General features: G+C 41.9%; 1 protein-coding gene across 1 annotated transcript; it reads right to left on the bottom strand.

Annotated features, from left to right (window-relative positions):
* Positions 1–521: 521 nt before the first annotated feature.
* LOC311232872 (T-complex protein 1 subunit zeta) lies at positions 522–21,237 on the bottom strand. Its single transcript, XM_084319703.1, has 13 exons — positions 20,998–21,237; positions 20,448–20,511; positions 18,999–19,133; positions 16,411–16,584; positions 14,533–14,636; positions 12,614–12,884; positions 10,202–10,284; positions 8,627–8,723; positions 7,600–7,747; positions 4,708–4,841; positions 4,301–4,403; positions 3,503–3,575; positions 522–896 (listed from the first exon to the last, which is right to left on the bottom strand). The coding sequence occupies exons 1-13, from the start codon at positions 21,132–21,134 to the stop codon at positions 824–826; spliced, it is 1,596 nt and encodes a 531-aa protein (XP_084175829.1). The 5' UTR covers positions 21,135–21,237; the 3' UTR covers positions 522–823.
* Between the last annotated feature and the right edge of the window lie 4,361 nt (positions 21,238–25,598).

Here is a 25,598-nt window from a genome sequence, read left to right as displayed (position 1 = left end):
AGGTTAGGCATTATTTCGGAGTTGGTTAAGGTTAAGTTAAGGTTAGGGAGGGTTAAGGTTAGGCATTCTTTCGGAGTTGGTTAGGGTTAAGGTTAGGGAGGGTTAAGGTTAGGCATTATTTCGGAGTTGGTTAAGGTTAGGGTTTGTCACAGAGAATGCCTGTCTGTCTTTCTTGACGTGGAGGATGCAGCCTATTTCCGCGCTGCCGCGGTCACATGGGCGTCATGGCCAATCAGAGAAACGCGACGCACTCTTCGACTGTGATAAATATAGACGCCAACCTGGGTTAGTGATTGTGAACCGAAAACGGCTAAATGTAACTCGTTAAAGAGCTGCTACTTGATGGAAAAGGAACAGCAGTCTTTGGAGGCTGTACTATATGCCATTCTTATTCTATAAGCATATGGGTAAATTTTACAAGTACAATTTGTTATTAAAAAAAAAAAGAAAAAGAAAAAAAAGAAAAAAGAAATCAGCGAGTTCACAATTTCTTAAAATGAAATAAATAAATAGCAGAAACATTTGTACATTTCAAGAGCCAAAAACGTTTAATGGGTAGAAATAAATCTCAGTGGTATTGTTCAGTGCTTTAACAAAATCCTATAAATAGACCAATGATATTTGAGACAGACGATGGGGAACTAACGATGGTGTCCGACACGTTATCGATGGATGCCATGAAGTGTACAGTGGGCCGCCCATCCGACTGGGGTGCTTCGGCATGTCGGGAGCGGGGAGCGCATTGACAGTCCCATCAGGTAAACAACTATCCCTGTGGGGAGGGGTGGCGATGGCGATGAGTTACAGCATCTTCAGTTGAACATTAGCCTTTGAGGGACGACATTCCAGCTCTCATGATCTCATCCACTAGCAAGATGTTACTGGCGATTACCGTGCTGGAAGGGAGAAAAATACAAATAAATAAACCAGAAACAATGTATTGTGTCAAAATCTAATAAATAGAACTTTATCTAACAATAGAGATTTGCACACCTAAGTGACAGCTTCGTAGAAAAGAGGGTCAATGATAAAGAAAAAAGGGAGCTCACGCACAGTCATATTCACTAAAGAGCTTAGTCATATTCACTAAAGAGCTCACAGTCACAGGGATTAAATCAAAGAAAAAATCTCCTGACTGAATTCAGGCCAAGTCATATTCTTATTTGAACCTCCACTGTATATATTCTTTTAATAGCATTAGCGTTTTAAGGGAACTAGATTATTTTGAACATATTTTCTATTGCCAGTTTGCTTTTATGCAATATCAATGCTGTTTTCAATTCATTAAATAAAACTGATACTTTGCAAATGTTGACTCTGACTTTGTCATACAAATAAATAAATCTACATACTGTAACTTTTCAGTGCACGTTTTTATTTACAGTACATTGTGACAACTGAACAAGCTTATGACTTGAACAAGGAACTAAATTATTGTGTTATTATTACTATAGAATACTCTCATTAGCAATTTTCAATTAATATAATAAACAACATAAGGAATATTAGCATAATTTTGAGTGGACTGAAGGAATGAGTCAGCATTAATAGTTTAAAATACAGATAATTTATTAAAACATATATTTAGTGTAGGGCTGTCCCAAATACCATTTTACAGGCTTTGAATACTCCTTGGTGTATCCAAATACTCTCTCAAAAACACTATTAAACAATAAGATTACCATTTCATAATTAACCAATCAATCACAAATCATAAGTGTTGGCTACCATTCTGTTCTATCCAGTAGCAACCCGAGACGTCACGTCAAATTGCGTTGGCAACATGCATTCTGATCATCGTTGTACTACCAGTATGCTTCTGTGTGTATAGACAATTGTGTGTACGTACATTCACACGGGGAACAGATCTTGTTCATGTTGTAATTTGTAAAAGTTTCAGTGTTTTAGACTTCGCTCTTTTATTTTGAAACCCCCCGACCGGAAGTGTTATTGTTGTTATCGCTAGCTAGCGAAACAGTCGTCCGGTTCTGTGCTTTTGAGCTAACGCTAGTTAAGCTAGGTAATATTTGTCTTCCTTTGACTGGTTGAAAATGTCTAGGATACAAATGTTGAGATTGTTGGTGAACAAGCGACTAACTGCAGCTATGTTGCAGTGTGCACACACACACACTGTCGAGTCTGGACTTTAGGCACAAAGCGGATATTTACGCATCTAACATGGAACATTTCCGCATATTGCTCCGGTCAAAAATAGTTAATAAAAGTTTAGACGTATGTAGTACCTACTTACTGGTCACAGGAGTCTTCAATAACGTTTGGATGGTAATCAATTTTGTTAATACATTTGTTGAAACATCATATTTGTTGGCAGACTACTCCTAAACACTGCTAACGTTAGCAAGCCAAGCGTGCATAGCTCGACCTGGCTGTGTAACGTTAAGTAACTTGTGTTCCGCTCATCACTGCATACAATTTGAAGTAAGAAGTGCACTCCTCTCATGCTACGAACGGACACGCATACACGTCACGTATAGAAGCGACTGCCGACACAGAAGCCATTTCTTTTATGAAAATTCAGAAAGTTGGCTCCAATTTTTGTACAAGCCAGGGTGGCGAGTAGCCTCTGTAATTTACCAGCCAAAGAGTAAATCTACACGCCATTGGCACTTGGCGGGTGCTTATTTTGTTCCCATCTACAAATCATATTATACCAGGTAGCCAATTGACGGAAAATCCGTCACGACTCCGAATCAAATTGGCGGAAATCAGTCTCAAGACGGAGCACTTTAATCCCTGCAGTATTCACTAAAGAGCTCACAGTCATATTCACTAAAGGGCTCAGTCATGAAGAATAGTTTGTGCTGGTCCGCTGAATACATGTAGGGGAGAAGAGAGCTCTCCTAATGCAGAGGTACAGACCAGAGTTACTGTAGCACTGATATAGTCCAGGGAGAGCTACAGTAGCATCCGTGGGTGTTCTCTGTGCAAAAGATACATTTTGGCCGTATTCACTAAAAGAGCTCACGCACACGGTCGCATTCACTAAAAGAGCTCACGCACACTGTCGTTTCACTGAAGAGCTCATGCACACGGTCAGATTCACTAAAGAGCTCACGCACACTGTGGTATTCACTAAAAGAGCTCACTCACATGGCCGTATTCACTAAAGAGCTCACTCACATGGCCGTATTCACTAAAGAGCTCGCTCACATGGCCGTATTCACTAAAGAGCTCATGCACATGGTCGTATTCACAAAAGAGCTCACACGTACATGGTTCGATTTCACTAAAGAGCTCACAGAAATGGTCGTCATCTACCCTGACGATGAAGGTCCTTGTACTGAAAAGTTGTTTTAACTGCAAGTGAAGACGGCAAGTTTGTGGGAGCTCTTTGTTTTACATCTATAACACTGGATCAGTCTTTATTGTGGGCTATATCTACAACACTAGATCAGTCTTTATTGTGGGATATATGGGATCAGTTTTTTTCTATATAAAGATTGCCCACTCAAGTTTCATTTCCAGGTGCTTGTAGTCTCACCATGAATGGAGTAGCTGTTTCTTGACACTGTAGTTATCCCAGACACCTGCATCACCTGCCACCATGGGTTCACCTGTGAAGACAAAAGATAATTATGAACTCCCCAATACCAGTGGACCATAACCAAACAGTGATTTGAGCCATGTGGGAGTAAGACGTGATTCTAAATGTTGACACCCACACAACAGCACAGAATGACCAGCGCAGAATGACCTGTAAACCCACCCCCCAGTCATGAATATTTAAAAGATTACAAGTTTGTGCTGGTCCGCTGAATACATGTAGGGGAGAAGAGAGCTCTCCTAATGCAGAGGTACAGACCAGAGTTACTGTAGCACAGATATAGGAGTCCAGGGAGAGCTACAGTAGCATCCGTGGGTGTTCTCTGTGCAAAAGAGATCACTTGTGGAAGTTGACGGATGTAGTAACGTTAGTCAGGGACACGGTCAGAACAAGGTTTTCGTTTTATTTATTTATAATTCTAGAACTCTATAGCTTTCTTTTATTTATTTTTTAAATTTGTTTGTACTACCGGGCAGTCCGGTAGAGAGAGAGACAGAAGAACGGGAGACAGATCGGGGGGGAAGACATTCTGCAAAGGACGCCGGGTCCGGGAATCAAACACGGGTCGGCCACTTCGCGACGCAGCATGTTACATGGGTCGCCACTTGGGTGCCCATAACTCTATAGCTTTCAGCAGAATGCTTAGTTCTCAAAACACACTGTACATCACAATGCATCCATTACTTTATCCACACCCCTAGTGTTAATGTACACAGTGGGTGCAGTGTGACTAACCTGTGCTCAGGTCCACTCCGACCAGCTGGCCAGACGCATTGTACTCTGTCTGGAGCTTCACCAGAGTCTCCATAGGGTCATAGCCAGAGTTCTGGGCCAACACCTGGGGTGGTGAGAAAGGGAACGAGACAAGAGTCATCATGGAATGAATGGAGGCTTTAATGAGGAACAAGAGGAACGAGACAAGCCCCGCCCCCCCCTCCCGAATGATGAATTGGTGGTGTGTGACCAACACAGTCCACTGCAAGGGTTAGGGGTCGAATCCCCACTGGGACTAACCTTAGTAAAAATGTATTCACTCATGGTACTGTAAGGCGCTTTGGATAAAATTGTCAAATGGCGTAAAGTAACTCATTCGAATGCAACAAGGCTGGAGTGAGTGAACCGGTATGGAAATACCAGCTCACCTTAGGGATGACAAGGAGAGCGTCTGCGAAGGCCTGGACTCCCAGCTGGGCTCTGCCCTTCACCTTGGGCTTGTGTTTCACCAAAGCGTCTGCTACCGCAACCTCAAATGCACCCGCTCCGGACACCACACAACCTGGAGAGAGAGAGAGAGGGGAAATGAAGGACAGTCAGAAACATGGCACACCATTTAAGTCAACTGGAGCTGTGGATAAAACGGTACAAAAGCTGGCCTTAAATTGCCTGCCTAAACAGGCCGGGAGGAAGTGTAGCCGTTTATCTGACCAGGTGGGAAGCACAGTAGCATGTTTACCAGAGAAAGCAGTAGCACTGATAATTAACACTGTAAAACTTGCAAGTGAGTTCATAGGTCTGAACATGGCACATCTCCAGAAGTTTCAAAGTATCAATTTTATGGGCGGCTGGGTGGCGCAGCAGAGATTGCGCTCGTCACCAATGCAAGAGACTCCGGTCTCGAATCCGGGTGTCAGCATTGCCTCCGGCTTGGGCCAGTCGTCATACTATCTCAATTGGCAGAGGTAGCGGGTGGAAGTCGATGGGTGGGGATTGGACGTTGTGGACAGCGACTCCTACAGGTCGGTTGGGGGACGCCTGCACAGCAGAGACAGGAAGTAGCGGGGGTAGTGTGAGCCTCCCATGCGTTACACCTCGCCACTGAGAGTCCGCGCTGTCTGGTGAAAAGATGCGACAGGCTGCCTCCTCGTGTACCGGAGGGGACACGTGATGCAAGGCTTCTATCCTCCCTACGACGGACCAGTGGGAGGCATAGTCAAGCAACGTTCAAGACAGGGGAGAATTGGAAATACGAAATTGGGATGGGAGAAAATAGAAAATAAGGAGAAAAAGTAGATACAAAAAAAAAGTATCAATTTTATTATACCTGGTTTCATATCGTTATTCGTCGGCTTGTATTTTCAGCAAAATGCACAAGGCAGCCTACTTGTTTTTGTATCTATTGACAAAGTAGGATGGAACAATCAAGCTAATCACTCAATCCTTGGGATTGGCCTAAAAATAAATAAATATACTACAATATTGACCAACAGCAAAGTCCCTCTAGCAGACTTTATTAACACTTTGACTGCCATGAAACGTCTTTTGACGTCATTGCGGGCCATGCTCAAGTTGCCGGAGGACGCTATATCAATATTTCAAAAATCTGCGATCTGATTCATATGTCCCCTCCGCTGGCCTGAGATCCACCAGCAGGACCCACTGAGCTCTCTGGCGGTTCAGGAGCGCCATCTGGTGGCCGATCGGCGCAATCGCCAAACAGGATGTGCCATAGAGGTTGTGCTAGACGTCCGTAGTACTTCCGGGCGCTCGCTATAGGTCATGGGACTCTGGCTCGTCACGCTACACAGTGATCGATTGGCAATAACTCGATAAACAACATGATTTGGACGTATATACCATTATACAAGCTGGAGATGGACCGGGGAAAAATATATCCCATAATGATAAGATTTCTACTCTACGATGATCGCCCAACGGCGCGCGGAGACTGGGGTGAGTTTCAGCGTGTAACGTTACCGTCTTCGATACTAACTGCTATTATCAACATTTGACCCACATTAGATGATTGGTATAACGCTGCCCACGGAATTATAAACGCCCCCTCGCCCATCCGGTCAACATCAGATGACGTGTAGTAACTTCTAGAAGTAAGTCTAGTTGGAATTTTTTATATCGCGCTGATTGCCATCAAACTGTATTTCATCATCAATATAATGCATTTGGGGCTATACATCACGTTCTGGAGAAAGCTGCAGAAAGAGATGAAAACATACTTATACATTAGACCATACTTTACTATGAATATGTGAATGAAAAAGTTTAACGTTGCTACACAATGAACAATACATATAGGACTTTGAATGGGCCCTAATAATGGCAATGTAGCAATAGAATTTAAAAAGTTATAGCCCTGCAAAGAAGGGGACTTTCTCCATAGACAAATAGAGCCGGCAACCTATGGTATATCATGAATTTAACCCAAGGCAACCAAAGTGTTAAATATAGTTTAGTGGAACACAAATAGAGAGAGCACTTGTGAGACAGATTTTGCTATGCAAGACGATGGACCACCACAGCCAGATGAACCAGAACAACCTGAATGTAACACAATCTACTACAGACAACTCCATTACATGGGATGAATAGTTTGTACTGGTCCGCTGAATACATGTAGGGGAGAAGAGCGCTCTCCTAATGCAGAGGTACAGACCAGAGTTTCTGTAGCACAGATATAGGAGTCCAGGGAGAGCTATGGTAGCATCCGTGGGTGTTCTCTGTGCAAAAGAGATCAACTGTACTATTATTCATTCATTTGATGGATGTAGTAGTAACATTAAATCAGGGACACGGTCAGGACTATGAGGTGTTTTGTAATTCTAGAACTCTATAGCTTTCATTAGAATGTTCAGTTCTCAATTCTAAAAATCACACTGATCAATCATATATCTGAAAAGACATTTTCATGTTAGAATTTAGTGACATAGTAAAAGTTGCCAAGTTAACTCCACAACCGTCTCAACTTCTGCATAGGTGCATCCGACATCGAATTTAAGAGATTGATTGACTTGTCTTTTTGCAGTTTCACACTTTGAAAAGGCTTACAATGTAAAATAGCTTGCTCGTTTTATTGTAGCCTTTGGGATGTTGATAAAAATTATACAATATAAATAACGTATGTGTACTGTACGAAAACTGGGCTGAATCATAACATTACATGCTTTAAAAGTTTAAAGTATTATAAACTAAGGAGTTGCAAATCATGCGCAAATGCGATTCCGCACACGTGCACACAGAAACTAAGCACACAATCGGAAATCACACAGAATGCACAGCCCTGGACTCCTCCAGTCTCTTACCGTCTTCAATAGCGTTCTTGACCGCCCGCAGGCCGTCCCTGATGGCGTCTTTGATCTGTGTGAGGGTGTGTTTGTTGGGTCCCTTCACCAGCAGAGTCACTGAACGAGGGTTTCCACACTTCTCAATGAATGTGTATTTCTCCTCTCCCTGTGCAAGGAGGCAGGCAAGAGATTAGGAGCAATTGGTAACAGCAGATGGGATTTACAGAAGCTTTGTTAAGAGAGCATAGGGGGAGGCTACGAGCAAAGGTCGCGCTGCTCCTTTTTTCAAAATTAAACGCAGCTTTGCAAAGATTGAAGAACAATTTTAATAAAAATCAGGCAAGTATATGCAGATATTTCATGTTGGCAAGAAGGCCAGTACAGTTGCGAGACACAGATTTGGCTATGCAAGATGGTGAACCGCCACAAAAAGATAAACCAGAACAACTAGGATATAACAAACTACTACGGACAACTCCATTACATGGAATGAATAGTTTGTGCTGGTCCGCTGAATACATGTAGGGGAGAAGAGAGCTCTCCTAATGCAGAGGTACAGACCAGAGTTACTGTAGCACTGATATAGTCCAGGGAGAGCTACAGTAGCATCCGTGGGTGTTCTCTGTGCAAAAGAGATCAACTGTACTATTAACCAATATGGTAGACATACCCACTTATGACAATTTTTTCCAAATTAAGACAACTTTGTCTTCAGTCTTCTAATATTTAAGAAAAAGATAAATCAGGCAAGGAGAGTTCTGAGAAACTTAAAAGTAGCCTTTCAATTTTTTTTTGGCTAACTAGGGGTTGCAGATCATATGAATTAAGGTTGAGCAATTGCAAACACTATACAAAATATACAATATACAAAATGCAAGAACGAGGTAGAGAAAATCGTTAGGAATAAATTGATAAAATATGGTGTAATGTTTAAAAAGTGTTTAAAGTGAATGTTAGAGGTGATAACATCTCTAACATTGAATTGGTGCCGCTGAATCAGGAGCACCAACTACAGCTTGGAGGACAGACTGGGACAAATACGCACCAGTGTGTGTTCATACACCAGCCCTGCATGTCCTAAACACTCTGGGGTGAGGTCATCAACAGAGTTCATGGCAATGCCACCACAGGCTAGGGTCAGTCTGGAAATCAACACACAAAAAGGAGTCATTACATTTACTGCATTTATAGTAATACATTTAATACTACAAGTAACACATCTGGTCTTCTGTGATTTGCTGATGCAAAATTGTATTTATTCTCCAGGCAGCTGTGAGGAAATGCTTTCCTCTGACAGTGGGACAAACTGTGGCATGGAGGTGCCACCGACGATGGAATAGTAATCCATCATGTCAAAACTCCAGTCATCACAGATTATTTTGGACTGTAAAGGCCCTGGACAGTTAGTCTCATGTAGCCATACCTCTCTCCACACCACGTTACACTATGTTAGTGCTGTGCCCGTGCTGGAGAGAGGTCTGGGTGAATTAAACACAGCTTTGCTAAGATTTAAAGAAAAATCAGGCAAGTATATGCAGATATGTGTTGTTGGCAAGAAGGCCAGTACACTTGCGACACACAGATTTGGCTATGCAAGATGATGAACCGCCACAAAAAGATAACACCAGAACAACCTGGATATAACAAACTATCTACTACTGACAACTCCATTACATGGAATGAATAGTTTGTGCTGGTCCGCTGAATACATTTAGGGGAGAAGAGAGCTCTCCTAATGCAGAGGTACAGACCAGAGTTACTGTAGCACTGATATAGTCCAGGGAGAGCTACGGTAGCATCCGTGGGTGTTCTATGCAAAAGAGATCAACTGCACTATTAACCAATATGGTTTTCATTCCAGAAAAAAGAAAAAAAATCTTTAAAACAATTTACAATCACCCTGGGCGGTGCTAAGCCCAGCGACATTGCCCTTGCAAAATAGTGTGGCGGGTACTAGCAGGAGAATGCTGAAATACTTGGCCAATGGCATGCTTATACAGTCTTATGGCACTGACCCAGTCTACTGGACATGGACAGTTGATTCCATGTTCAGTGATGTCCAAGTTACATCATATTTTTTAAACAATAAAACAAAACGCATTGTGTTGAGCACAATTTCTTACAACCGGTGCCAAGTAAAGATAAATGAATAAAATACATTAGCAGTCAGAATACAGGCTTATGATTATGCCTGCCATCAAATTAACAAGAGATGGACAACTTGCAAAACACTTGACTTCCCAACCAAACAAGCACAAACACAATGTGATAAACTGCAACCTACAAATCCAGTTATTGCCAAAAGTCATTGGCTGAATTTTCTGCAGGCAGAGAAGGATGCAATCAAACCGGCTTGATTAAAACTTGGGAGAACTAATTAAAATTACGTATCAATGGCTACTGGTCATTAAAAGCTGTAGAGTTCTATAATTGCAAAACAGAATTCTTAAAAATAATAATTAAAACACACCTCAAAAAAGGTTAACACAGAAATTGCCCATCCTGACTAAATACCTCAAGTCAACACCCCCACCATCAACCACAACGAACAAACACACATCCAGCTTATACCAAACAAGGAAATGGTATTTGACATGGGGAGTACATTTCCCTTCCTTACCTCTCCATGTTCCTCCTCTTGGCCCTGCGCAGAGCTACGATGCCCTCCTTGGCTAGAGCATCCAGAGAGTACGGATCAATACCCTGCAACACAACAAGAAAAAACAAAATCCATCAATGTAGGCTGTATGGTAAAGAAAATACAACAGACCATACAGTACAAGCCAGCCGCACAGTCAATTACCAAATCAACCCAATAATTCTGGAGAAGAAAATTCACCATACTGACTAAAACAATCTCTTGACGATAAAATAGTTGTAAACACGGGGTGGAGAGTTTGTGCTGGTCCGCTGAATACATGTAGGGGAGAAGAGAGCTCTCCTAATGCAGAGGTACAGACCAGAGTTAATGTAGCACTGATATAGTCCAGGGAGAGCTACAGTAGCATCCGTGGGTGTTCTCTGTGCAAAAGAGATCAACTGTACTATGCCCTTATTTTATTTACTGTCACTTATTTTATAATTTAATAGTTTTATCACATTGTCCGTCTCGTTTATTTAGGTGAGATACTTGTATAAACCTGTTTTAATCTCACCAATTGTCCTTTTATTATTGTTGAATTGTGCAAAAAAATAAATCAAAGTTAAGTATTTGAGAAAACAAGGCGAATTAACGGATAATCTACTTCACCAGTTACAGGGGTGTGACAAATGTAATATAGATCTGTGAATCTGTCTGGCGGTGAATTTGGCAAACCTGCTCTGCGTCAGAGTATTAGTTAATGTATGATTGTTAGGTGGGATTTGGTACATGCAGATGTAGTCTATTCCATAGGAGATTTTACAATAACCATGTTAATAAGCACTCATCCCAAATATGAGGAACCCCAATAAGATGCTTGAGATACAGATAAGAATATAGCCAGGGCACTGAGGCATGTATGCAGATTAGGGATGCCCCGATCACGTTTTTTGCCACCGATACTGATAGTCTATGAGCCATATCGGCCGATACCGATCGTTTTTGGTATTATTATAATTTTTTTTTTTTAAATATATTTTTTAATTTAAATTTAACAACAATCAACAACACAATATCAACAGTAACAACAATACTAATAATAATGACAAAACAATAAGAAATACAGATCTAAACTTAAGTATTATACTGTAGGTCTAACACAGAGGCATTCTCAAAGTCCGGACTCCGGTCCAGATCCGGACCGAACCACAACTGTCTCTGGACTCTGAGAAAATTATACTCTTCATATGCATTATCTACTGTGAGACATCGCCACAAACGGAACGAGTCAAAATTCTCCGCTCTCTCTACTGCAAGGAGCGTCTCTGCATGTCTGACTGCACTGTTTGTGTGTGTGTCTGTCAACTCTGCTTTGGTCCAATCACATTCCCCCACCCACAGTCTGCGAATCAGAGGCAGAGTAGGGCGGGTCTTTACGGCGTGCTAGTTGTGCCTTTCAGTGACCAGCTGGGAGAGTGTAGCGGGGATCGCTCAATGTGAGAGAGTAGTCGTCGTCGTCTCGACTACACTTAATGGCTGGTCGTCCAGCCCTATGAATTTCATGACTTTTCTCGTGATAGCCTAGCCTTCTGACTATCACGGTTATACGCACGGATGCTCTCTAAAGTGGTTTGCGTTAGAGGTCGTTTTGGTTCTTAATCTGCCTTTTTCTTTTTACTCCGCGCCGTCCACGGTAAGCTTAACGAACTCTCCATGCTCCTCTGGGTGATCCTCATGGGGGGGGGGGGGGATTCAAGTGTCTTATTAAATTTGTTGTGTTGAAACGTTTTACATTGCTTCCCCCATGAGGTATTTTATCCTGGCATACATTGGAGATCTGTCTGATCTTTGTAATAGTTCCACACTGCCGACATCATGTTTTAGGTTACTTAACATGCGACAATGACACCAACTCCGCTGAGAATTGGTCACGTCATCGATCAGTTTTCGCAATCGGCGAAAAGAAAGCATTATCGGAATTTCCCAATCTCATATTTATACTGAATATCGGCCGATACCGATCGCTGGCCGATCGATCGGGACATCCCTAATGCAGATTCCCATAATGTGGAAAAAGTTAGCAATACTGTTTCAGCAACTGACGTATCTCAAGCCCAACCCTCTTTTCTTGATCCTCCAATCACAATCTGCAGGGTTTGAGATAATTAAATTCTTTGTAGTACAAAGTCTTTCCACAACCATCTCAAATATAAATGGTGCTTTGTACTTAATTATAATAATATATTTATATATTTTTTTATTTATAATGATAACTGAATGTCGTATCAGATGGCTAAAAATTATTTGGGCATTTGCCTTACTTGCTGAATTCCTTTGACACCACAAGATTCTAAAAATACTGGTTCTCTGATGGTAACCGACTTGACAATCATGCCAACTAACAAATAAAGCCTCAAAATGTTTTAGCATACATCTTCTCCACAAGCGTACCTTCTGGTTGATGACGACAAAGCTCTTCTCCCCGTCGGGGGAAACCTCGTTTTTCAGGGCGATGATCTTCTGCACGCGGTCCTCAATGAACTTCCTCTCCGCGGAGACCAACTTTTCCCGCTCCTCTGCACTCTTGTAGAAGAAGCCGGAGTTGACCTCAGTCTTCTCGTACTCCAGGGAGACGTTGCAGGTCAGCACGTAGGCGTCCTCCACCCTCTTCTTCATGTCTGGGTGTCGGGCACCGTGGTCCAGCACCAGACCCCTGATCAGCCTGGGAGGGAGAGAAAGAGACGGTAAGGATTAGTAGCGTTTACAACAATCAGGACATCAACAAGCTGCTTTTTCCTCATTTCCAGCAACAGTATTTCTTCATTAAAATACGTAAAAAAATATATGTTAATGTTTCCTCATGTTATAAAAGGTTTGTTTACATTAGAGTATATCAGGACAATATTTTCAGTCATGATCGGACACTTACTCTTCATTCAAAACAAACCCTTACATTATTTATATGAATATAACTCAAATATATATGATAAAAAAGGTATAGAGTCCAATTGATATCTCAGATCTCACCCTCTTTTCCTGATCCTCCAATCACAACCTTTGCACCCTGGGTTTGAGACGCATGTCAACTATAAGGATGCATAGGTAAAACTTACACCTAAAGTGGTCCGCACACGGCGAGAGACCGACGTCACCTGGCGATGCGATCGCCTAACGACAATCGCTTAGCACCGCACACCAGAGGCGACCGTTCAGGTATAATAAGCTATGTGTCACTGTTTAGCTGGGGGTGTTTCTGTTTCCCCCCGGGAGATATAGGACGACGGACCGCCGGGACCGGACGTTAGGTTGTCGTAAAGCGAGCGTATATATATTAGCAGGTAGCTGTGTTGTGCTTTACGAGGGAGTATTAACCTGTAAAAGCAATATTGAGTTGGAATTAAACCACCATATACGAATACAACCTCTCCTCATTCTTCCAGACATTACTGCATGACTGATCGCTACAAGAATACAAGTCAAGTCAAGAGTTTTATTTGTCACGGCATACAAGTATACAATGAAATGCGGGGGGTCTTGCCCGCAACGATTGTGCATAATACAATAGTAATATATAATAAGAATCCAATAGAACGACATTGTGCAATAAAAGAAGTAAACAAAGTAGGGCATATCGGTATATGTACATGAGTTATTTAAAGAGCATGGTAGGACATGCTAGGTCCTGTGGTAGTGCAATACACTGTTAGCTACGGATGAGGCACTGGGTCTTTATGTACACTGCTATACAATGCTATATTATACAATCTCAAGTTATACTATACTATTCTTAAAGTGACCTTTCCTTTTGTAAAGTGACCATAAGTGTGAGCGTGTGCAGCATGAGTGTGTGCTCATGTTAAAGTGGCTGCTAGTGTGTGAGCGTGTACAGTGTGTGTGTTGCGTGTGTGCTCATGTGTGCTTGTGTGTGAAGAGTTCAGTGTTCAAGGCTCTGATGGCCTGGGGGAAAAGCTGAGTTCACTAAGCACTGATTGGACAAGTAATGTTATGCACCTGCCGAGAGAGAATGTTTTTTTCACTGAAGACGCAAACTGTTCAACCTTACAAACGACATCAGCTGCAGCCTGGACATTAAACTCTGTCAAAATCCACAACTTAATTTGTTACCCGAGTATAAAAACACTAGTAGATGCATCGTGGCGCATTGTTCATTTATTAGTTAATGACAAGCGTCAGAAATTGCTGCGCGACCGTCGCTTCAAAATATCCTGCCGTGTGGGCTGTCTCATTCATAACAATGGAGGGGATAGAATTCTGTCGGTCGCCTCGCTTAAAAAATCGGTCGCGTGACAAATCGCCCGCCGTGTGCGGAGCACTTAACAGACGGATGGATTGAAGTGCATGAGACTCACTGTGTATCACTGTCAGTCTTGTGCTTCATCTCCATGATTTCCACCATGAAGAGATCGATGGGCTCGTTAGGTCTGGCGATGGCCATCACAGCATCTACAACAGCCTGTTGGACAATCATATAGCAAAGCAACAAGGGACAAAATGAGCACAGGGAAAGAGCAGATTCATAACAAAACCAGTTTTGAACATATGATGCACTCTTTTCAATCATTTGGAATGAGAAGAGTTTAAACTCAAACCACAGTTATGTGGAATAAGCATTGCATGTAATACTACTAGTTGAGTCTACAAGGTTTTTGTCAGTGGAATAGGGCTGTGTAGACTGCAACTCTAAACTGTGTTTATTTTATTATTAATGCATTTATATTCAAATGTGTTAATTCAACACATTTGTACACGGTGACATCTACATGGTCCTCATTCCAAATGATTGAACATCCAAGTTAGTGCATCTTTAAAGGGGAGATGAAGCGTTGAACAATATGAGCCTACCGTTAGTTTGTTTGTTGTATACTTTGGGTAAGACAGGGTCCTATAATCAAATGCGAAATCCTGCTTATTTGTCTGAAAACTAAAATGTAATTTCCCCGTTTTGGCCATGGGCGGCACCATTTTGATGGTGACGTCACGGTGATGGTTTGGGCTGGCTCCCGGTTTACACGGCTGGTTAGATAGCTACGTAAATATGGAGTGTCCTGAATAGGAATGCCCCGATCGATCGGCCAGCGATCGGTATCGGCCGATATTCAGTATAAATATGAGATTGGTGAATTCCGATAAGACTTTATTTTCGCCGATCGTGAAAACCGATCGATGACACACGCGAAAAACATGATCCAATTCGCTTCTCTCTCTCGCACACAGCTGCTGCTGCTGTGAGTAGCTTCCAGCTGCAAGGCTATTGGCTGCTGCACGCCTTGGCCCTCCCCCTCCCAGACCCATGTCAACAAATGCTCCGGCAATAGTCGAGTGCATGAGACCTCCGTTAGCTAGGTAGCTAACGTTAGGTCACTGTTTAAACAAAATGACCCAGTAAACTATTCACTTTAGTTTAATACATGAGGCATTGTCTAACGTTATCTAACTGGCTAGCTACTGATAGCTCCTGATATCAACGTCTGATATCATTTTGGCATTTGTTTTCGCAGTTGTTGGCTAAATAGCTATCGTTCCGTGAGCCAACGTTAGCTGCCTAGCTAACGTTACCGTTTAAACAAAATGACCCAGTAAACTATTCACTTTAGTTTAAACTTTAATACATGAGGTATTGTCTAACGTTATCTAGCTGGCTAGCTACTGATATCAATGTCTTATAACATAATTGACACCATTCGTTTTTGCAGCTGTTGGCTAATAACTGAACACTGAGAACATCTTATACGTTTCAGTTCATAGGAAAATACTTTGACTATAATGGTCAGAAGTAAATTAACTTAGATACTGTTATGCTTAACACCCAGTACTATTCACTTTACTTAATTTCTAAGATTAGATTAGATAATTTAGACCGGACTTTGAGAATGCCTGTGTTAGACCTACAGTATAATACTGCCAGTACCATCTCCGTGACATCAGCATTTAATGTGAACAACCATGGCGGCGCACTGGTTGATAAATTCTACACGAAGGGACATAACAAATAGTTTTTTTCTTAGAAACGTGATTTTTTTCTGTGGTTTATCTAAATATTAATTTGATGCTATGACTATGTTTATATCGCTATGCAACATCTCCCCTTTAAAATAAATACATCTTGTTGGACTAGTGCACTTCTTTACCACCTGCAAACAGCAACAGCTGCCACCTCTAATCTTCTTGGCTCAAGAGGTCAAGGTACAGCTGAACCCCCACCACACAGTCCCACTCCACTCTCTTACCTCAGTGAGGAGGTCTGCCAGCTCCTTGTGGACCTTGGTTCTGAGGGAGGTACGTGCAACATTGATGAGGGTTTCTCTGTTCATTTCCTGCGTCACCTTCAGCTCCTCCAGGACTGCCAAGGCCTTCTCCTTCGCCGCCTCAAAGCCCTCTGCAATGATTCTGGGATGGAGGCCCTGTGTGGGAACGGTAGCATAGAGTCAGATACTGTATCAGGATATTTTCTCTTAGACATACAGCCGTAAGCACGTCTATGTACAATGCTAAATGTAGTCTTACCATGCTCTCCCTCTCTATGGATCTGAATACCAAACCTGGTGAAAAACATCAATTGAATAAAGTAATTTACACATGACTTAACAGCCCAGGTATTAGAGATAAATACCCAATGAAAATGCACGTCATTTGATGAAATATAAAGAACTCTGGGATAGGGCTGAACGATTAATCGTTTTTTTTTTATCGAAATTGCTATTAGAAATGATGCAGTTAGCAAATAGCAAAGCCTGCGATTTGGGACAAGTTATGCAGTGAGTCTGAGGTTTCTTCTTGCGTGCCAGTCATGCTTACCAATCAGAAGTGTTGTGCTCTCATTGCTCACAAATCAGAAGTAGCCCAAGGTAGCTAGTATACGCCCATCAACTAGGGCTGTCTTAAATACTTCGAAGCTTCGTTCGATGGCACAAGCTTCGAACATTAAAAAAAAATCGAAGTAAAAAAAAAAAAAAAACACAGCCGAGTGAAACCTTGTTGGATGCGTCAGTCACGAAAGGGGCTACTTAATTAATCCAACCCACTTTATTTATAGAGCACATTTAAAAACAACAAAGTTTACGAAAGTGCTGTACAAGTCCCACAACATAAGATAATAAAATAATATATATATCTATTAAAAAAAAAAAAAAAAAAAATCCGAAGCTTCGAATTAAAATCGAAGCTCGGCCCCGAAGCTTCGAAGGTCAGCCCTACCATCAACAACAGCTCGTGAAACGTCTGTCCGTGTGAAGACTTACAGCATAGCGCCAGAGTGTTTTGGTAGCATTTAGCGACCCGAAATAAGCCCCAGCTTCCCCCCCCCCAATAAGTCCTACGAAATTGATCGTAGTTAGTTGATGATAAAACATTTAACTTCATTAGCAGAGAGAGAGAGAGAGAAGCATCCTGACTGGCAACATCACCTCCTGGTTTGGGAATAGCACTGCACAAGACCGTAGCAGACTACAAAGAGTGACACGTTCAGCCGAACGCACAATTGGAGGGGGGCTTCCCACCCTCCAGAACATTAAAACAAGCGGTGCAGGGGGAAGGCTAAGAGAATCATCAAGGACTCCAGCCACCCGAACAACTGCCTCTTTGAACTGCTGCGGTCAGGCAAGCGATACCGGAGTCTTAAGGCGAGCACAGAAAGACTCAGAAGAAGCTTCTATCCCCAGGCCACCAGGCTGCGCAATGAACAATAAACACTATGCAACAACCATCAAATGCATACAGCACACGCATCCACACGCACACACTCACTTTAAACAAACGACTCACTGCAGCACCCACTTTACACACTTTAGAACACCTAAACACACTTTACACTTTATATTTATTGATAAAGGATTTGCACTACAACTCGCACACCTTACTGTAAATTGTACCTAAATTGTACCTCATCCCATTTCTGCTCTGCACTATATAGTATTGTATTAGTACATTGCATAGTATATTGTATGGTAACTCAGTTACTTCTATTCTGCATCGAACATTGTACATATGTCTATACTGAACACTGTGACCTCTATTTTTACTTCTATTTTACATGCTATACTATTTTATTTCATACTTATCTTGTCTAACAGTCTCTGGAGCGTAACAGTAAGAAGCATTTTGTATAAAAGTATTCTGTACTTCTGTATGACAACTATTAAAGAAACTTGAACTTGAGGAGAGAGAGAGAGAGAGTAAAGTGCAGAAAAAAATGTACCGTTGGGTATCAGTATAGATTCCCAGGTAAAAAGAAAGATTGCCAGGCTCGGTGTCCCAAGCAGACCCAGCGTGTAGGCCAGATGCAAGCCGTATTTTACAATAAACCTCCATTGGGCTGCTTAAAATATATATATAATATATTTATAATATAAAATGTAATCGCAATATCTGTCCGAAAAATCACAATTAGATTATTTCCCAAAACTGTGCAGCCCTACTCTGGGAGACACCAGTCATCAATGGATCCATTCCATGGCAATAAATGTACTGATCTTTCAACATTCTGTTTATGGCTTCTATACATTATAGCTCAACTTGAGTAATTTGTAAAACGGAACAAGATACAGCTGTGTCTATAATTTCGGTGGCTACATAAAACTGAATTGAAGGAAGCTAGTTTCTGTATGTAATCTGATGACCTATGCACTTCATTATGTGTAGTTAATGCACTGGAGAGGCTTCTTACAGGTGTACGTTTTTTGGAACGTTTTCTCAGAATTCAATCCCAGAACTACCCAGCTTTCAGTGACCAGTAGACATTGTTACGTCATCAGTGTTAAAATTCTATCTCACATGGCAGATCATACACCTGAACGGGTCAAGAGGATTTCCCTCCTACCTCTGACACGTAGAGGTCAGCCTGCTTCAGGAGTTCACCGATGATGAGAACGTTGGAGGTGGTTCCGTCTCCAGTGATGTCATCCTGCGCTGTGGCAACCTTGGCAATGAGTGATGCTGTGGGGTGCTGAATTTGCTAGAAGGGAACAAGGAAAAAGATTGAATGAACATCCTAAAACCTTGCAACATTAAAATTGAGATCAGTGTTTCCCCTATATGCACCTAGCAGCAGAAATTAAAACCACTCACTCCCCTAGTAAATGTGACACACTTGTGGAAAAGTTGCTGTCATTAAGTAATTTGAAATGCTATTGTATACTAACTTTAAGCAAAGCTCCTTCAGCAACAGCATAATATGGCCGCCGTCGAATGCTCTGATCCGTTTATATTGTACTTCCTGGAGACTCGAGGGACACAGTGATACGCGAAAGCTGTCACTCAAAGACGACTACAGATTCCCTAACAGACATTGATGTTAATTATTTATTAACACGGTTTGATAATACAGTACGATGATGCAAGTTAATTGTGGAAAAAAGGACAGTTATGAATAATTGGAAGAACGAATGCCTCATATGTAAGCTGGACAAGACATTTCCCCTGCTCAGTCTCATTACTAATGCACAAATATGTACTCTGTGTACTCAGGCCCCGAGAGCTTGTCTGGTGCCGGCAGACTGAAAATTGCATGTGCATGCTTCACCATTGCTGCTACACTCCATCCTAGGGGAAACACTGAACATCATCATAACAAGGATTTACTCAAGGACACAGGAGTGTGTGTGCGTCCACACATTACTGGGTGATATATTTAAGCAAAAAAAAAAGAAAAACGTGCTCACAGGACACCCTATTCTTATAATGAAGTAAAACGAATGAAAAACAAATTTCTTTGAAATCATCCGAAACTGTACTGGTCCGCTGAATACATGTAGGGGAGAAGAAAGAGCTCTCCTAATGCAGAGGTACAGACCAGAGTTACTGTAGCACTGATATAGTCCAGGGAGAGCTACAGTAGCATCCTTGGGTGTTCTCTGTGCAAAAGAGATCAACTGCACTATTAAACACTTGTACTTCCACAAGTACTTGAGGAAACTCAAATGTATATTGTATGGGTGTGGTAGTCAGGGGGTCAGGACTACATGGTGAGTTTTTCCAAAAGGAGAAATAAAATAACCCATGTATAATAAAGTATGCATGTGCACTTGACGATAACATTCCCAACCTAAATAATGTGTAATAATATGTCCTGTGATAAGGCAACTATTATGTAAAATCTATCATTTCACCTGCTAATTATCACCCATATAAATAGTGGGTTACGCCAAAGAAGTGGATATTTGAATAACGTGCCAGCTACTATATGGCAGCACACCCCATGGGGGTGTACAATTCCAGACAAACATAAATACATCGATAGATATTTCAACATTTGAAGAAAACATCTTACCATCTCGTGTAACAAGACATTGCCGTCTTTGGTCAACTTTATGTCCCCAGAACCAGACACAAGCCTGCGGGCCAGCAGGAGAAAGAAGGGATGGGTTAAAGAAAGACAGAAGCCGTTTTTTATTCAATGTCCAATGCATCCTAGTCATATTAAACAATAATAATGTGACAAATTAACGAGTTTATGTCCTCATCGGGTCACGCTTGCAGAGTGCAGAACTGTCAAGACGGACCGGTGACGAGGCAGAGCGACATGTGCGGATCCGTTGGCGCCGCTAACGTTAGCTCGCTTTGTCGGCATACAGTGTTATTAGCGTTAGCTCGGAGGAGGCCTCAATTCACTATAACTTTGTAATGTTAGTTATAATGTTAAGAGAGCAGAAAAGCTATTCGAATGAGTCATCTTACCTAGCTACGGTCAAACTAAAGACTAGCGTAGCTTCAATGCTACACATACATCACTCGACACTCGCTAACGGATTAGCTTGTTAGCTAGTTCAGCGACGCGTGCTCAACAAAGGGCTCCGCTGGGAGTTGTGGGGGGGACTCACATCTTCATGGTTCCTTTGGGTCCCAGGTTACTTTTCAACACATCTTGAAGTCCACGAGCGGCACTGATGTTGACTGCTAGGGCGGCCTGTGCCCTGGCCACCTCTGCTTTCGGGTTGAGAGCTTTAATAGCAGACATGGTGGCGACACGACACAGCCAGGGAAGGGGAAACTCTACCGCCGGTGAATCTGATGAGTTTCGACTGCTTGCTCGGCCTGGGGGACGCGGCGGAAAGGGGCGTCGCCTTCCAGAAGTCTCGAGGATGTGCTCTTCTTGGGCGCGTCCAAGTCGCGTGTCCCCCACTCCCTCTCGCGTGATTTTTCTCTCCCTGGTTCCGGAAGTATTCTTTTCTGTGCTGCGTAATTCTTTTTCCTAGCCGCATTTCTCGGAGACGCTCTCTGATTGGCCACTGACATGTTTGCCCAATCGCGTGACGATTGATTGATTGATTGATTGAAAAGTTTATTAACAGATTGCAGAATGGGTACAGTACAGTACAGCTCAATACATACAATTGTTAAGGGGATGCAGACCAGAGAAAGACTTTCGTCTTGTTTACATCAGGGTCCCCCATTTTCAATTCATCATAACATATATGACATACAGGACATACAGATAGACAGTACTGCTACATACATCTATACATTTATGACATATCAGATTTGCAAATACAGTACTGTTTGTGATACAAAAGTGTCCAGAAAAAGGGTGTATATACATTTGACGTAGAAACTGTACATTGGAGGAGGTTGGGTGGGTGGGTGGGGGCTGTACATTGGAGGTGGGGGGGGGGGGGGGGGGGGGGGGTTGGGTAGGGGACACACACACATTGTACACTGTACATTGGAATACTGACACAGCCATACTTGGTCATTTACTGTACAACTAGGTTAGGACATTTGTAGGGGCCAGTTTCGAATTGCAGTCTCCGGTAGGTGTTTTTTTAGGGTGTTTTTGAAAGTGGGTAGTGATTCACATTCCTTTACAGCTTTGGGTAGGGTGTTCCACATTGATATGGCGTAATAACGAAACGTGTTTAGTCCCTTGTTTGAGCCGAATCTGGGTTTAACATGATTTGTGGATCTCCCTCTGGTGTTGTGATTGTGGTATTCACTGACCTTTGGGAAGTATTTTGACATGTACATGGGTACCTTTGTCACGTAGTGTATCTTGTAGACCAGGCCCATTGCAAGTTGCTGTACTCTGTCGTCTACTCTAAGCCATCCTAGGTTGTCAAAGTGGGCAGGGGTGAGGTGGGTTCTAGGAGTCAGGTCAAGCAGTAGTCTGACTAGCTTGTTTTGAGATGTTTGTAATTTGTTTTTTAGTGCCTTTGAGGTGCTTTGGTACCATGAGGTGCAAGCATAGTCGTAGTACCCTTGAATGAGTGCTCCTGCTAGAGCAGGGGTGTCAAACTCATTTTCACAGAGGGCCACATCAGCATTATGGTTGCCCTCAAAGGGCCAAAGACCGTATAAATGTTAATGTATGGTAAAATAAATGTAGCTACACATTTACATATTGTTAAACATGGTGTTTTTGTATTTATTACTTATTCAAGTTATACATATTGCATATTCATTTGCATAAATGTAAAAATATATGTTAGCTTATGTTATTTTAACAAATAATTTTAGTTTATCAGAACCCCATATTACTCCACCAATCAATGATCAAACCATTCAAGTAAATAACAAAGAAGAATATCATCAAATACAAGCTATGACATTAAGTTTGTTCAAAACCTTTGTCACAGTCAAGAGGGGCAGAACTAACAACTGTGAGCTGCAAAGAACACGTGGGACAGATGTAGCAGATGTTACAAAAACAAATGGCTGCACACAACCTTGCAGAGGCCATACATCCAACTAATGGAAGATAGTTTAATTAACTTTAATTAACAGATTGCAGAATGGGTACAGTACAGTACAGCTCAATACACACAATTGTTAAGGGGATGCAGACCAGAGAAAGACTTTCGACTTGTTTACATCAGGGTCCCCCATTTTCAATTCGTAATGAAATTGCTATTATGTGTCTGCATGAACACACAACTGTAACTGTACTCAAAAATAACAAAATAAGGGTTGTCTCAGTTCACAACTATATTGGTCAAGTTTTGGGTGGGACTTGTTTGCGTCCCTACAGCTTCTTATTCAATTGAGCGAGATGCTCTGTTATGTCACACAGCCAGTTTGCATCTGACAGTTCAGACAATATTTCTTCAACCCTTTGTTACCTATTCCGCCTGGATATTTTTTGTATTTTGGGCTGTAAAATTGTCAAAGAATGTCTGAGGAGTAAGTGCTTTTGGCTTTTTTCATTTGTTACCTCAGATGTTCAACATACTGTGTAAGAATGTGTAATAACTAAGGCTGTCAAAGTTAAAGCTTTATTAACGCATTAACCCACAATTATTTTAACACTGCTATTTTTAACCCAATATTAATGTAAAAAAAAAAAAAAAAATTTACCTGAGCTCTTGGGGGGCCATCAAATGACGTGGCGGGCCGGATTTGGCCCGCGGGCCGTGAGTTTGACACCTATGTGCTAGAGTCTTCAGGGTATTCTTGTTTACCAGAGAGGAGATCCAGTACAAGAATCGAGTTCGTTGGTTGACTTTTTTTTATTACATTGGATGCCATTTTGTCACAGGAAAGATTAGCCTCTAGGATGGAACCCAGGTAGGTAATTTCATCTTTCCTTGTGACAATATTGTCACCCACTGTAACCGAGAAGCCGTCGGTCTTGCTGAGTTTGTTATTTGAACCGAAGAGAATGGACTCTGTTTTGCCCATGTGTAATGATAGTTTGTTGTCGGCGAGCCATATGCAGATTTTGCCTAGTTCCGAGCTGAGGGCTTTTTCAACTTGTAACTTGTTCTTGTCAGAGACCAGCAGGGCTGAGTCGTCCGCAAACAGGCACAAGTTGCAGTCACAAGCTGACGACATGTCATTTGCATAAATTAGGAATAGTAGCGGTCATAGTATGCTTCCTTGTGGAACACCACAGCTCACTGTGAGGGGGGGGGATAGGGTACCGTTTACCTCCACCATCTGTTCTCTCCCCTCCAGGTAGGATTGTATCCAGCTCACTGATAAACTATCAAAACCAATTGCTTTTAGCTTGTCAATCAGAATGGTGTGATTGACAGTGTCGAAGGCCTTTTGTAGGTCCAGCATGACCATGCCGCAGTATTTGCCCGCGTCCACCTCTTGTTTGATGTGGTCGTTCAAGTAGAGAAGGCATGTGTCAGAGCTGTGTCTTTGCCCATTTCCGCGTCGAACAGCCTGCAAACTACCTGGCATTCTATCGCCATGCTCTAAGACAAACTCTAACCTTAACCAACTTCGAAAGATTGCCTAAGCTTAACCAGTGTAAAAACAGGCGTCGGCCAATCAGAGAGCGTCTCCGAGAAATGCGGCTAGGAAAGAAAATAACACTTCTGTGCTCACTCAAGTCCAAATAGGCTCTCTATGCTCTCAGTCCATCATCCAGGTGCAATTTCAATAATATTTTCCTGTTAATTATTAATGTGGAAGCACCAAATGTAATGGGAGGGTAATTTGTACTTTATTTGAAACTAAACTCGAATGAACATAGCCTATTCAGATGTCCACCTACACCCTGAAACCAACTTAAAAATGGAAATGCAGTTCAAAATCCCCTTCCTGCCCGAGTGAAGACCAAAGGCTAAAACACTGCCAGGGTTAGGGGTTCAATTAATAATGGGGCCACCTGTAAGCTTCTAACAATGCAGGCCAATGCATCACTGGTCCCCGGATGTATGCAACTCTACGCTATGTAGCTAGCATACACTGTTAAATGTTTAAATTCTTGGTCATGTGGTAATCTGAATCAACAGGAGTAAATACTTAATATGCAATGTGGTGTTAATAAAAAATGTTTGTCCACATGCTGTATGTATTTGCATGCTTTATAGTTACTTTGCTGTAAGTATTTTTTTTAACACATTTTGCAAGTACTTTGACAAATCTACAGATTTCACGGTTACTTACATTTTTAGTCCCTAGTGCCTTCTCAGGGGAGATATGATGAAATGCATACATTAACAAAGAATGAAAAGCAAAACTAACTGGTCCTTTTTTTCCAACAAGATGCAGGGTCAGTTATGAAGCATGAATACAAGTGGGGAAGGTGTCTAAACACACATCTCAATACCGAGCCTGTCTAACATATAATCACATAGTTAAAACACCTCAATACTGAGCCTGTCTTACGTATAATCAATTAATCATATAGTTAAAACACCTCAATACTGAACCTGTATAACAAATAATCATAGTTAAAACACCTCAATACTGACCCGCTCTGACATATCAGTTTAAAACACCTCAATACTGACCCTGTCTGACATATAATCACAGTCAAAACACCTCAATACTCTGCCTGTCTTACAAATAATCACATAGTTATGTGTTACAGTTAAAAGGAACACACCAACATTATGGGAAATGCACTTATCGCCTTCTCCAGAAAAAGCTTTCTACTGAACGCAAAGAGAAAATTGGCATCCATCTTATTGTCTGACCGTAGAAGACCGTAATTGCATTTCCCATAATGTTGGCATGTTCCTTTAACACA

This window comes from Notolepis coatsorum (assembly GCF_963971535.1).
Source record: "Notolepis coatsorum genome assembly, chromosome: 8".
In the NCBI taxonomy this organism is placed as follows: Eukaryota; Metazoa; Chordata; class Actinopteri; order Aulopiformes; family Paralepididae; genus Notolepis; species Notolepis coatsorum.
Note: the sequence above shows the minus strand (reverse complement) of the source record. Positions and strands in the feature narration are given on the sequence as shown.